This window comes from Panthera leo, chromosome E3 (assembly GCF_018350215.1).
Source record: "Panthera leo isolate Ple1 chromosome E3, P.leo_Ple1_pat1.1, whole genome shotgun sequence".
Taxonomy (NCBI): Eukaryota; Metazoa; Chordata; class Mammalia; order Carnivora; family Felidae; genus Panthera; species Panthera leo.
The window spans coordinates 25,289,699-25,303,655 of NC_056694.1; the positions used below are offsets into that span (position 1 = coordinate 25,289,699).

General features: G+C 43.7%; 1 protein-coding gene across 8 annotated transcripts in view; it reads right to left on the minus strand.

Moving 5' to 3' along the window:
- Positions 1–799: 799 nt before the first annotated feature.
- ACSM5 (acyl-CoA synthetase medium chain family member 5) overlaps positions 800–13,957 on the minus strand; it is a 185,331-nt gene continuing 172,173 nt past the window's right edge. For 7 of the 8 annotated variants that reach the window (XM_042921777.1, XM_042921776.1, XM_042921779.1 and 4 more), the window contains 9 exons: positions 12,726–12,879; positions 10,278–10,357; positions 8,488–8,611; positions 7,827–7,907; positions 7,578–7,679; positions 4,374–4,501; positions 4,190–4,289; positions 1,825–1,944; positions 800–1,432 (listed from right to left, as the gene is read on the minus strand). In XM_042921777.1, the coding sequence (XP_042777711.1) occupies positions 1,322–1,432; positions 1,825–1,944; positions 4,190–4,289; positions 4,374–4,501; positions 7,578–7,679; positions 7,827–7,907; positions 8,488–8,611; positions 10,278–10,357; positions 12,726–12,879 (1,000 nt within the window). In that variant the 3' untranslated portion in view covers positions 800–1,321. The remainder of the gene's footprint in view (positions 1,433–1,824; positions 1,945–4,189; positions 4,290–4,373; positions 4,502–7,577; positions 7,680–7,826; positions 7,908–8,487; positions 8,612–10,277; positions 10,358–12,725; positions 12,880–13,957) is intronic. The other variant, XM_042921781.1, reaches the window with a different exon arrangement.

Consider the following 13,957-nt stretch of genomic DNA (forward strand, 5'->3'; position numbering starts at 1 on the left):
GCACTTGGGGGATGATGTGTTGGTCTGTGGAGGCAGATTGTGGCTTGGGGGAGTTGTTTCTTTAAAATAATTTTTTCATTATTTCACCACGTTAAAGGCCCCATCTCCAAATACAACTTGAGGTATTGGGGATTAGTACTTTAGCATATGAATTTGGGGGACACAATTCAGCCCATGACTCTAGCCTTACAGTCCAGTGGGGACATTGATGTTATTCATCAAAAGAATAAGGCACATAATAGTTAACAAAATAGTTAGGCACAAAATAGTTAACACAGACTCACTGAGAAAGCCAGGAAAATAAAGAAACACACAGAAAGGAAAGAACTATTGTCCACTATTTTCAATCCCCAGGAATATTGCTCTTAGCACAAGTATTTCCTTTCAGGCATTTTTCCATAGTTTTCCCTTTCCCTTTCAAAGTTTTGGTTCTCCACTATACATATACTGTTTTTATTCTGATTTAAAATTAATTTAGCTCAAGTTTTCCCCAAGGCGTATTTTTTAAAGCCTCAATATTTATTGAGTTAATCTATTACACTTGAGTTAATCATTGCCTTGTTGGTTGGACACTGAATTTTTCAATTTTTTTCAGTTTTAACACAATGCTCCAGAAATGTCCTTTGAATTCCTTCCTTTGTTTTCTCCCTAAGTTTATTTATTTATTTTGAGACAGAATATGAGCAGGGGAGGGGCACAGAGAGAGAGAGACAGAGAGACAGAGAGAATCCCAAGCAGGCTCCGAGCTGTCAGCACAGAGCCCAGTGTGGGTGTCTATCTCATGAACCATGAAATCATGACCTGAGCTGAAACCAAGATTTGGACGCTTCACCAACTGAGCCACCCAGGCACCCCTGACTCCTTTCTTTTATAATGACTGCTAAACAGAATTTCTGAGCTAAAGGATATGACCAATTTTTTATGACCCTGGATGTGATTACCAAATGGCTTTATCAAAAGGGTTGAGTGGTTATACTCCAACGGGCAGTGAATGAGATCACAGGTGCCCTGACTCTGTGATGACCTGTCCTTCAGAGAGCCGGCTGGAAGGAAGACCAGTGGGCCGCTGCTGAGGATGCCTCCAGACAGAGGAGGGGGAAGTCAAGCCACCAAACACCGCCACTAGACTGGTGGTGGATGTACACTCTGGGTTAGTGATGTTCTTCTGCTCTCTTCCTCCAGGGTCCTCCAGGTTCCTCCAATGATTCTGGAGATGCCCATGTGGAACTGAAAGCCTCTGATACTGTAAGGTAGAAGGGATGATGCTCCAAACAAGGACTAACCAGTGATCGCACCAGCTCCTCTTAGAAGCTTCTGAGGCCTATGGGGCCTTTCGTGGGCTGCCTCTCGTCTCCCCCCACTCTTGGCTTCTCAATTTACTCCTTTGGATCTTTCCAGAAACCGTCTTGGGCAGTTCTGAAACAAAGGTCACCTAGTGGCCATAAACAAAAACATTTTGAAATCATCATTTCCCAGAAAGACTTCTGTCTTGAGTCATTACCCTCTGCTGCTTCATTGGAAAACCTCCGTGATTCATAGATTGCTCCAAATGGCAAAGACCAAAATGGCTAGGGCCTGGGGCATATGACCTTGCCAGCAGCAATTCAGCACCATCCCCCCAAACCTGGTTTATGCCACTTTTTAGGGTCAGAACAAACTGTAGTTTGGGGTGGGCCCGATGGGGAAATAGGGAGAAAAGGCTGAAGCAGCAGGTAGAGTTATTTGTATCTTCATCCCCCCAGCACCTGACCCTGAGAGAGAATGCACCTAGTGTGTGCTTAGGTGATTTCCCAGCTCATCATGTCCTAGAACCCCCATGTTTACCTTCCTGGGGTACTTGTATGGAGCAGTCACCCTCTTCACATGCTCCTGGAGCTCCCGAGTTAGTTTCTCTGGATCTTGAGAGGAGTAAGTTGGAGAAAGGACTATAAAAGCCTTCACCACCTGCCAGAAAAAAAAAATCCAAAAACAAACCCCCCCAAACCAGAAAGAATCAGGCCCTGTATAACAACTCTTTTCTCCTTAACCTAGCCTTGTAAATAAGTGCTTACACTTGCCAGCCCAGCACGAAAATCCTGCCAGCAGGATTCAGCCAGCGAAATGGACGACATCATTTTTTTTGCCCTGTTGCCTCCTTTCCAGGAACAGTATTGGAAGCACTGGCTCTTATGGAATGATTCCAGGATCCTACCTGTTTCCCAAACTTCTCTCCTTTCCTGAAATGACACCATTAGCAGTCAATGGGCTTCTCTTCCAATGGAAATACTTTGGATAAAGAGCTTCACAAACTCCTTAGGGTCCATACCTTCCAGGTCTTCCTGACTAGAAAGGTAACTGGCAATGCCCCAGATAGGCAGGATTCGGGAAAATGCAGACCACTCTCCCAAGGGGAGATGGGTCTTTCTGAGCCTGCATATATGAGTGTTTACAATCAGCAAACATTTTGCTGCACAGCTTCCATGCCAGGCATCCTGAGAGACATTCTGCACCTTGGTAGTTTCTGCCTGCATCTTTCTTTGCAGGCTGCCTCCTGCCATGGAGGAGGAGTCCTGAATTCAGGCACAACAGAACATGGTTTCTGATAGGAATGGAAGAGTTCAAAGGCCAGTAGGTTGCTTATCCACCCCAGCATATAGCTCAGTCAACAACATCCTGTTAGGTGGTGGTTCACCATCCTTGCATACTTCCCAAAGGCGGGCATCTCACTACCATTCCAAGTTCAAACAGATCTGGTTATTAGGAAGGGCTTTCTCTGGCTGTTAAAACTACCAAACATTTATTGAGTACCTTCTACACGCCAGGCTCTGTTCTGAGTACTATAAGCAGATTAACTGTGCACACAGCCATTTGTCAAACCCCAGTTAATTTGTGGCATACAAAACTAGCTGTACTTTTCCAGCTGTGATTTCTCCAACACAGACATGGGGTTCCCACCTCCCTTTTTCCAAATTAGTGGCCTCAAAGTTTTTTTTTCATGTTCACTGATTTATTTTAAGATGGCAGGGAGGGGCAGAGAGTGATGGAGAGAGAGAATCCCAAACAGACTGTGCTGTCATGAACTGTGAGATCGTGACCTGAGCTGATTCAATTGTCAGATGCTTAACCAAATGAGCCACCCAGGTGCCTGTGGCCTGAAAGTTTAATGGGCACCAGGATCACTTGGATAGGGGCTTCTGGTCAAAATGAAGATGCCTTGGGCTGCATCCCCAATCGCTCTGATTCAGCAAGACTAACTTCAGGTCTAGAAATCTGTAGTAAAAAAAATTTTTTTTAAACGTTTATTCATTTTTGAGAAGGACAGAAAGACAGACCATGAGTGGGGGAGGGGCAGAGAGAGAGAGGGATACACAGAATCTGAGGCAGGCTCCAGGCTCTGAGCTATCAGTACAGAGCCTGACGTGGGGCTTGAACTTACCGTGAGAACATGACCTGAGCCAAAGCTGGACAGTTAACTGACTGAGGTACACAGACACCCCTACAAATTTTGTATTTTAAACAAAATGATGCAGCTGTGAGTAGTCCAGGGCCCAGATGAGAATCACTCTTGTGGCCCTGGTGCTTCTGAGAACAGAGCCCGATTTTGCACTAACTTTCATAAGGTAACTACACTATAAGTAGGATTATGTTGCATTTACAGCCAGTGAAAAACACATAGGTCTGCCTATGGGCTTAATCCTCCCATTCTATCTATTCTGCTGGGACCCATGGGAAGAAATTTTCATTTCTCCTAAGAAAGGTCAGCTTATTAAACTTGGCCCATCCTTCCGCTATATCAAGGTCACTTTGGATACTTTCTGTGTCTTCCCTCAAGTTGGATATTCCTCAGCAGTCATGTCTGGCATGCTTGCTATATCCTCACCTGCAAACGGGAAAGTACTCTTTATTGGCCAGGATGGATGACAGAGCCTGCATTCACCAAGATTTCCTGCCCAACAGTCCACCTCTTTTGGACCCAGTTCTATGTTCACTTGACAGCAAAGCGTTGGTATCTTCTTATCATGTCCCTCTAGACAGTCTGTCTCTAAATACATGAGGGTAATGCTTAACCAAAGGAATGTGTGCCTGATGGTGACACTCAGACTTTGTAATATCTGGAGTCAGGGGAAGATATGGGGGAGTTTCCATCTTACTCTGCTGGGTGCTAACAGGTACACAACCAGAAGGAAATATTCTTGGATGGACTAGTTACCTCCCCTCTGATGGGGTCTGGACTGCTGACCACAGCAGCCTCCAGGACAGCTGGGTGCTCGGCAAGGGCACTTTCCACTTCAACAGGCCCAATACGGTAGCTGGAAGAGAAAAGCAAATTCTTCTAAGTAACCTACCCGCCCCACCAAGCTTCAAAGAGAGAAGGAAAGAGCAGACAGCTTGACCTTGAGGAATTGATCACATCGTCATTTCGTCCCATGAACCAAAAGTAGCCATCCTTGTCCTTGTGGGCTCGGTCCCCTGTGATGTAAAAGTCCCCTCGTTCTGATGCCTCTGTCTTCTCAGGATTGTCCTGGAAGACAAAAGAAGTCCATGAAGGGCCATCTCAGCACAGCCACTAAAGCCAGCTATGGCCCTAGCAGCCCCATACAGGAGACCAGGGACCCCTAACAGGAAGTCCACAAGTTCCCAAAGACCAAGCTGGCCAGAATTTCACACTGGACAAGGAGCTATGAAATGTGTGCATTTTCTCTCTTTTAGATGGAAGTGTCAGGAAATGATTAAGGACAGCCCCTCGCTACCATTTTTAGAAGGGTCCAAGGAAACATAGTTGGAACACAGGAAGGTGGCCACAGGGCCACTGGCTCTGGGTTTTGTTTTGTTTTTGTTTTTTTGCATAAAAGAACACACTCTTTGTGCTCAGAAATCACTAAAGGTAGAAAGTGAGGGCTTGGCCACAAAGCAGGGGTAGAGGAAAGATGAAAAACTAAAAATCAAACTCTGATTCTTAAAGATTTAAAGAAGCTACTACCCAACAAGAAAAATAAACAAATTAAGTACTGTTGTATGCAACTATCTGGATGCATGTCAAAAACATTATGCTGAGTGACAGAAACCAGACACACAAAAATGAGTACTCTGTGATTCCATTTATATAAAGTTCTTTAAAAAAAAAAAAAAAAAAAAAAAAGGCAAGGCACCTGGGTGGCTCAGTCAGTTAAGTGTCTGACTTCTGCTCAGGTCATGATCTCATGATTCGTGGGTTCTGGCCCCGCATTGGGCTCTGTGCTGACAGCTCAGGGCCTGGAGCCTGCTTCTGATTCTGTGTCTCCCTTTCTCTCTGCCCCTTACCTGGTCTCACTCTGTCTCTCTCAAAAATAAATAAACATTAACAAAGAAAATTTAAAAAAAAATAGGCAAAATTTTTCTATAGCAACAACAAATAATTTAGCAATTGCCTATGGCTTGGGGATTGACTGCAAAGGGGCACAAGGGAACTTTCTGGGGGGATAAAAATGTTCTATATCTTGATTCTGGTGGTAGTTACCTAAGTGCATACATTTGTCAAAAGTCATTGACCTGTACACGTAACATAGGTTACATACATTTTATTGTATGTAAATTATGCCTCAATTTAAAAACTGCATTCTGGGGCGCCTGGGTGGATCAGTCGGTTGGGCGTCCGACTTCGGCTCAGGTCACGATCTCGCGGTCCGTGAGTTCGAGCCCCGCGTCCGGCTCTGCGCCGACCGCTCAGAGCCTGGAGCCTGTTTCAGATTCTGTGTCTCCCTCTCTCTCTGAGCCTCCCCCGTTCATGCTCTGTCTCTCTCTGTCTCAAAAATAAATAAACGTTAAAAAAAAAATTAAAAAAAAAAACTGCATTCTGAGAAAAAAGAAAAAAGCTAAGCTGTCAATACCTAAAAATAAATTTTATACAACACCTGAAAGAAGTATACAGAGAAAAAACTCTTTAGAACATTTAAGAAGATACATTTAAATGGAAAGCTAGAAAGACTGAATTTTATAAATATGTTAATTCTCTCCCAAACTGATCTAGAGATGTAGTGACACTCATTAGAATACTAACAAACATTTTCCATGGAATTTGACAAGTTGATTCTACAATGTATATGAGAGAGTAGAGAGCTAAGAGTAGGTAAAACATGTGTAAAGAAGCTGAGGAAGAAAGAGCTTTACTCTACTAAATATTAAAATTTGGGGGAATGTTTTCCTGGATAAAGCTCTATGGTATCAGCACCAGAATAAAACACATGGCCAATTAAATAGAAGGATCTGCCAAAACTTAGCTATCTATGGATATATCAAACCTTTATTTCTGACCAAGCTGACATGACAGATCACTTTTCTTTGAGATTTAATTTTTGTCCTTAGTTGAAAAGGACTCAAGAAGAAAACTAACAGTTGGTGCTGCAAAGAAAAAGTTGAAACAAGTGAAGATTCTTGTGCAGCAAGTAACTTTACAAATTACTTGACTCCCTCTATGGGCTGATCACAGACCCAGAAAGGTCCTGTATGTGAGCGCTGTGAGGACCAGGGTCATGTCTTCCCTGCCATTGCTGGATACTTAGTGGCATGAAGTAGCCACTTAATAAATAATGAATGTATAAATTATTCAGGAAAGTCAAGGATTTGCTGTTGTTTACAAAAATGATTAGAAGGAAATACATTAAAAATTTTAAATTATCTCTGGTTGGTGTATTACTGTTATTGTTGGGAGGCTTTTTTGGGTTTTTGTTTTGTTTTTTGTTTGTTTGTTTGTTTGTTTTTTGGTTTATTCTGGTAGGTAAGCTTCTGTGACTTTAAATGAAATACCATGCCATGAAAGACTATTTCTCTTGTAGTCACAGAAGCCACTAAAACACATATACACCACTCTAAAAACAAATGGACTGATTTTTATGTGTTCCTCCCGGTGTAGCGGACTGGCAGCTTCGCATACAGCCAGATAGACTTTCTACTAAAGCCGTGGTTCTTAACCTTGGTTGCACATCTGAATCACCAGGGGAGCTGATCCACATCCTCAGAAAGGTTGATCTCATTCAGTGGGGCTTGAGTATCCGTAGTGTTTTGAAGCTTCCAAGGTGTTTCTAATGTGCAACCAGGGTTGAGAACCATGTCAATAGAGCTTTATAGAGGAGTCTCACAAAAAGAAAGCCCATCATAAACACCAACAAAAGTGGGCACAAGAGAGAGGTAATTACTGGGTTATCACAGAAACTTAGACTAGAATTTTTGGGCACAAGCCCTGCCAGTAAGCCCCTCTTGCACACAAGACTCAAGACAAAAAGAATTCTGAAAATTAGGCTCTGACACAAATTGCAGTTTGACTTTTGTGAAGTCCCTTCCTTTCTCTGAACTGCAATTTTTCATCACTGAAATGATGGGGTCTCCCCTGTGTTTTAAATTTACACTCTCAGACATACCCATGCTCACATCCATGTCTTGTACATACTAGGTGCTTGACATTGGATAAGTCACTTTATCTTTCCAACTTTTTTATCAATAATAATACCAACTTACCTCATGCAGTTATCGCAAGGGTTAAACAAACAGGTGTTTATAAATCTTGGAACACAATGCTCAGCACACAGAAATCATTGTGAAAATGGCCATCCCCTGCCACTTACCAAATAGCAACTGAAGAAACAGAAGGGCCGGGCAGGCCTGACTCGGACAGCAACATTTCCCTCTTCTCCCGGAGACAGGATGTTGCCCTCATCATCCACAATCTGGCAGAGAGATCATAGGGCAGTGTCTGGATATCTGCACAGCCAGGCCACCCCCCCCCCCCAGCTAAGCCTGCTGTCGCTAACCCAGAACATGCATTGTGTTCTCTTTGAACCAAGCTTCAGCAGCAGTTAGGGGAGGCTGCCTACCTGCACATCGTAAGGTGGGGACGCTTTCCCCATGGATCCAGATTTTATTTTCATGCCTTTTGAATTGGCACAGATTACAACCTGGAGAGAAAGTAGTACCAATAAGGAGGAAGCTTAACCCCTTCGCTTCCTTCCTGGTGCCCATCTTTTCTCCCACTTTGCCTTCTAACTCTCCTCCCTCCTCTTCCTTTCTGTCTCTTCCTCATCCCTTCCTTCCTTCTCTTCTTTCCATAGTCACCACACATTTACTGAACGCCTACTGGGCACTCACACGTAAAGAACCAAATGTGTCGCTAAGCCGAAAGACTCAGTTGACCACCAAATCTCTGCTGCCCAGATGGCTGTGGGGAATAGTGTCTAAGATAGTGAGCGCTGACCGGAGACAGAGGTAGGCTGTCCTAGTGGACACAAACAGCACCCTTGGCCATGAGAGTTGGTTTGCTGGCTGTGGTGTCATTGTGAAATCACTTCAAATTATCTTTAAACCAAAAGGGAAGAAAAGCTGATGGGATTTTGTTATCAGCTTCTCCCAGTGGGCAGGGCAGTCCCTGACAGGTGTCTGGAAGGCAGGAGGCTCGGTGGGTTGGCCATCTCCCCCTACTGGCCAAGAGCCCAGGTGGAGGTGACCTGTGGCAGGGACCCAGGCCCCAGCAGCACTCACTGTTTCAGACTGGCCATAGCCTTCATGCAGATCCAGGCCCACTTGGCTCTTCCATTTCTCTCTCACGTCAGGATTCAGGGCCTCTCCTCCGGTCAGACAGTGCTTCAGGCTCTGAAACTGGTACCTTTCTCAGTTGGAAAATAAGGCCACCTATGTCAGGAGTTCCCCATCCCCCACCTCACTCTCCAGTACTGCTGCTCAGGTCTAGACATCTAAAGGCACTGGAGGGTAAAAGGCAGGCTTTATAATCTGTCCCAACTACCCTATCCTCTGGCTTTGCAGGCATGTTCCTCAGGGGCAGGTAATTTTTTAAAAACCAATCCTGTCTGATTCTGAAAAATCAGAACCTCATATAGTAGGTTTTGGCATAACATAGTCAATTGGCCAAAATAACTTCGTTGAAAACAAACAGACAGTAAATTGCTTAGGACAGCCACCTGGTTATAAATCGATTACAAATTTAAACAGTAGAAAGTAGCCCTCTAGGAATATGAAAATTGTCAAGAATGGGCCAAAATTCCTACAGATATTAAATACATTGCAAATCTACCCTTCCATTTAACAAGTTATGCAACATGTGAACAATTGGTGGTTGCAAATACAGTTTCAACCATTTTTCCCCCTTTGGATAAACTCGGTTTGCGTATTAATTGGTATTACCTAGTATCTTTCAACCGAATTGCTCTTGAAAAAAATCATTCAGAGTCTGCTTTCTGTTAAAACCATGATATAGAGGTATACACAACGGGTCAGTGAATGGGATGAATTCTTACATTAGGAAAGAATTCCCCAGGAGAGACATGCAAGAGCTCCCTTGGTGCTTCACGGACAGATACATGGGATGAGGGAAGATGTGGGGAGGGTGGGGACAACTCTCCATGACTTGGGAAAGAATAGAAGAGGCAGACATAGATCAGAGTCAGTAAGGACAACAGATGTGTCTCCACATAGCCCAGCAACTAGACTTGTCCTGCTAGCAGATGTCGCTTTGGATTCACCCAGGATGGGAGCCATAGGCACACAGTGTCTTGTTGCCTTCCGTGGGATACCTAAGGCATTCACTCAGAGGGCGGCTGAATGGGCTTAATCTGGGGCTGAGGCATGGAACATCGATTGTGGTGGGCTTGCTAGTCCTTGGCCTTGGCCACAAATCCCATTCCACAGGTGGCTAACAGGTATCCAATAATTCCCCCAACCTCACAGAAGTAGCAGACATATTGATGAGGGAATGGCCTATGGGTATACGATGGAGAGACAGCCCACCTCAAGTGCTAAAATTCCAGACTATCTTAAATCTATCCAATTCCATCTGGATGCAAATTCCTGGGTGGGGGGAGGGGCAAGAATTTCATTTATGTGGGGCATCTGCAAAGGATATAGATGCTTATGTGCTTGAGTATGTGTGCATGAGAGAAACACAGATATATATAATATTCTAGATATATATTCTCTATATAGAGAATCACAGGTGTATGTGTGTATATTATATATACATATATATATGTATACACATATATATACATATGTATACACACACACACACACATATATATATATATATATATATATATATATATATATATACATATACACAGAGAGAGAGAGAGAGAAGGAGAGGGAGAGAGGGGAGAGAGATAGGAGAGGGACAGAGATGAGACAGAGACAAAGAGACAGAAACACAGACAGAGGTGGTATGACAGCATAGGTGTGCATGTGTACATGTACTGTATGTATATGTACTGTACATTCGCATACTTAGGTCCCCAAAGCACCTAACAGTTGGGCTGTACCTGGTCAGATCCTCCTGTACAAGCAACCGGAAGATGGTGGGGACACAGCAGAGGGTGGTGATCGGGAAACTGGAGAGAGTCTAAACAAAAACAATTAGAGGTATTGGGGTGGGCCTTTGTGCCGATGGAGCAGGTGGACTGGGTCTTCATACTCTCATTACCAGAGCAGAGAAGTTGAAAACTACACATGGCATCCAGCCTCCAAGGTGGCTCCAGATGACTTCACTTCCTGGTATTTTAGTCTTGTGGGGTGCCTTCCCACACTGAACCAAGTTTGGTCTGTGTGTCCAAAAGCATTCGGCACAGGTGACAGATGCCACTTTCGAGATTAGATTGTACAAACACTACAGCTTCTGTCTGGGGTACCATCCCTCTCTCCCCCTATCTTAAGTCACTTGCTCTGGGGAAAACAGGCCACCATGTCATGAGTATACTCGAGTGTATACAGTCAGAAACTGAAACCTTTGGCCAATAGCCAGTAAGAAACTGAAGTCCTCTAAAAACCACGAGTGGGTTTTTAAAGAGATTCTCTAGTCCCAGTCAAGCCTTAAGGTAATTGCAGTCCTGGCAGACGTCTTTCTTTTATTATGGTAAAATACACATCACATAAAATGTATCATTTTAACCATTTTTAAATGTACAGTCTAATGCCATTAAATACATTCACATTGTTGTACAACCATCACCACCATCCATCTCCAGAACTTTAAAAATCTTCCCAAACTGAAACTCTGTACCCATTACAAAATATTGCCCCATTTCTCCTTTCCTCCAGCTCCTGACCATTTCACTTTCTGTCTCCATGATTTTAACTACTCTAGATACATCATATAAGTGAACCATACAGTATTTATCCTTTTGTGGCTGGCTTATTATTTCACTTAACATAATGTCTTCAAGATTCATCCATGATATAGCACGGGTTATTCCTTCTTTTTTTTTTAACATTTATTTATTTTTGAGAGACAGCATGAGCAGGGGAGGAGCAGAGAGAGAGGGAGACACAGCACAGGGCCTAATGCAGGGCTCCAACTCAGGAACCATGAGATCATGACCTGAGCCGAAGTTGGAAGCTCAACCGATGGAGTTACCCAGGTGCCCTAAGTGTCATTCCTTCTTTTTAAAGGCTGAATAATATTCCACTGTATGCATGTATCACATCTTGTTTATTCATTTATCTGCCAATGGGAGTTGGTTGCTTCTACCTTTAGGCTATTAGGAATAATGCTGCTATGAACATGGATATACCTAGCTGACAGCTTGACTGCAACCTCATGAGAGGCCCTGATTCAGAACCACCTGTTAGACTGCTCCCAGACTCCTGACCACCAGAAACTGTGAGATACTAAATGTTGGTTTTAAGCTGCTAAGTTTAGGGGTAACTTACTACAATAGATAACTAATATACTAGGTAAGGACTAGAGGCAGTAGAGGGACAAGGTACACACTGGCTGATCAAGCCCTAAGTGAAAAATGATGATGGTGAGCTTGGTAATGGCAATAATAGTCAATATGTGTTAGTAGCCCACTCTGTGCCAGGACCCATGCCTAGGATTGTTTCATCCTCCATAGGACTGTATTATCCCTTTCTTCCTTACAGATGAAGAAACTGAGGTTCAATTTCCTCATCTCAAGGAAAGAAGTTAGGTACCTTTCCCAAGGACACACAGCTAGCAAATGGAAGATGTAGGATCAGAGGTCAGGTCTGACTGATGGCATGGTCTATGCTATTAGCCACCAGGTGACACAGCTTACCTCAATGCAAAGAGCACGCACCCACAGATGGCCCCTCAGATGTTTTAAGGAATGGTGGCTAGGATGTAGAGGGCAGAAGGAAGGTGCCCTATGTCAATAATTATGGGGTCAATAATTATGACAAAACCCGGGGAAAATGGGCAGGAGTCATCAGGATACTCCGGCTAGGTGAAATATTCACACTAAGCACCATGGATAGTAGCACATGGAATTGAGGAGTAGACTATGGCTTTCCCCAAGGTTTTGAAAAGTAACTAGGGTTTTGACAGGAGCACAGGAAGAAATTGGTGGAGGGAGAGGCACCCAATGCAGAAAACATAAAATATGAAAATGTTCAGAGATATTAAATGGTCTTGTCCAGGAATCTAGTTATAGGACAGGCAATAACTGAAGGTAGCCAGGTGGGCAGGAGTCAGATATGGATGGTCCTGGGAGCCATTTTGGTTAATATCAGCACCAAAGAGGCCTTGTGGTCACTTATGCCTTTTCTCCTGCAAATTCAAAACCTGTATTCCTTTTTTAAAAAAGCTTTATCTCTTTAAGTAATCTCAACCCCCAATGTGGTGCTTGAACACACAACCCTGAGATCAAGAGCTGCATGCTCTACTGACTCAGCCAGCCAGGCATCCCCAATGCCTATACTCCACTCATTTCATTTACACCCAACACATAAGCCATATTTTTGTTTCTTACATTCAGAATAACCTTGGCATCAACTCGGGGCAGTTCATGCACAAAAATGCAAGATCCATTAGGCCAGGCAGAGAAGAGGGTCCAGGCTGCCTTCACCCAGCCCGTGTCTGAGGTGTTCCAGAAGATGTCTGATTTGGTCAAGTCCACCCACTGCCTGCCAAAAATTAGAGAAAGTCAGAACCTCCAGCAGTGCTTCTTCTTTTAAAAAGGATTACAGTATCAATGTTACCTTATTTGGAGCCTTGACCAAGGTTCACTTATAACTCACTTGTAGTTATCAAATTGGTACAAGAACCCTAAAGCCACTCTTTCTCTCAACAAGCATTTATGGAGCATATTCTGTGTATTTATGTCATAGGCGAAGGATACAGAATTAAACAGACAGATCCCATGCTTTCAAGAGTTCACAATCTAGTGGGAGTGATCTGTAAAGGAACACATAATCTCAGTACAGTGTGATGAGGAAACTTCTTGATTCAGTCAAAGTTTATTCAGGACTTATTCTACACTTGGCATTAGAGTGTAGCAAAGAATGATCAGTCTTGCTTTGAGGAGCCTACAGTTTAGTAAGTTTAAACATCTAGGAAGACCCTGAAGAACAAGCTTTCAAAGAGTTAAACACAGAGCCATTTTACAATTATGCAATTACGCAATTCTGGAGAATGGGCACCCAACCCAGAGAAAGGATGGAGACGGATCTGAGAAATGGTTCCCCAGAGGAGGTGAGGGCTGCGTGAGATGTAAATGATGTGCAGGAACTACACAGGGGAGGCAGAGAAGGAAGGACATCCAAGGAAGGGGAGGCGGTGCCTGTGAGCATAGAAAATACACAAGTGGTCATATTCTGCACTTGGATTCTAGGACACACGGTCTTCCTGGTCCTCAACCTTGGCTGCTCCTTCTTGGTCTCCTCCTCCTAGTTCTCCTTGCTTACCACTTCATTGCAGAAACGCCTCAGGCATTCAGTGCCCAGGCCTCTTCTCTTCCCAGTGTCATTTACTCTTTGCTGATCTCATCCAATTTCATGGCATTAAGTACCACCTTGCTGACAATTCCATCATGAATATTTCCCACTAACTCTACACATGTATCTCCAAATACCTCCCAATATCTCCTTTCTTAACTCAGGGTATGGAGATATCTACTAAGCATCTCAAACTTAGGACGCTGAAAATGAACTCCTCGTGTTCCTCCCACCAAACCGCTCAACATAGTCTTCCCACTGCCAGTTA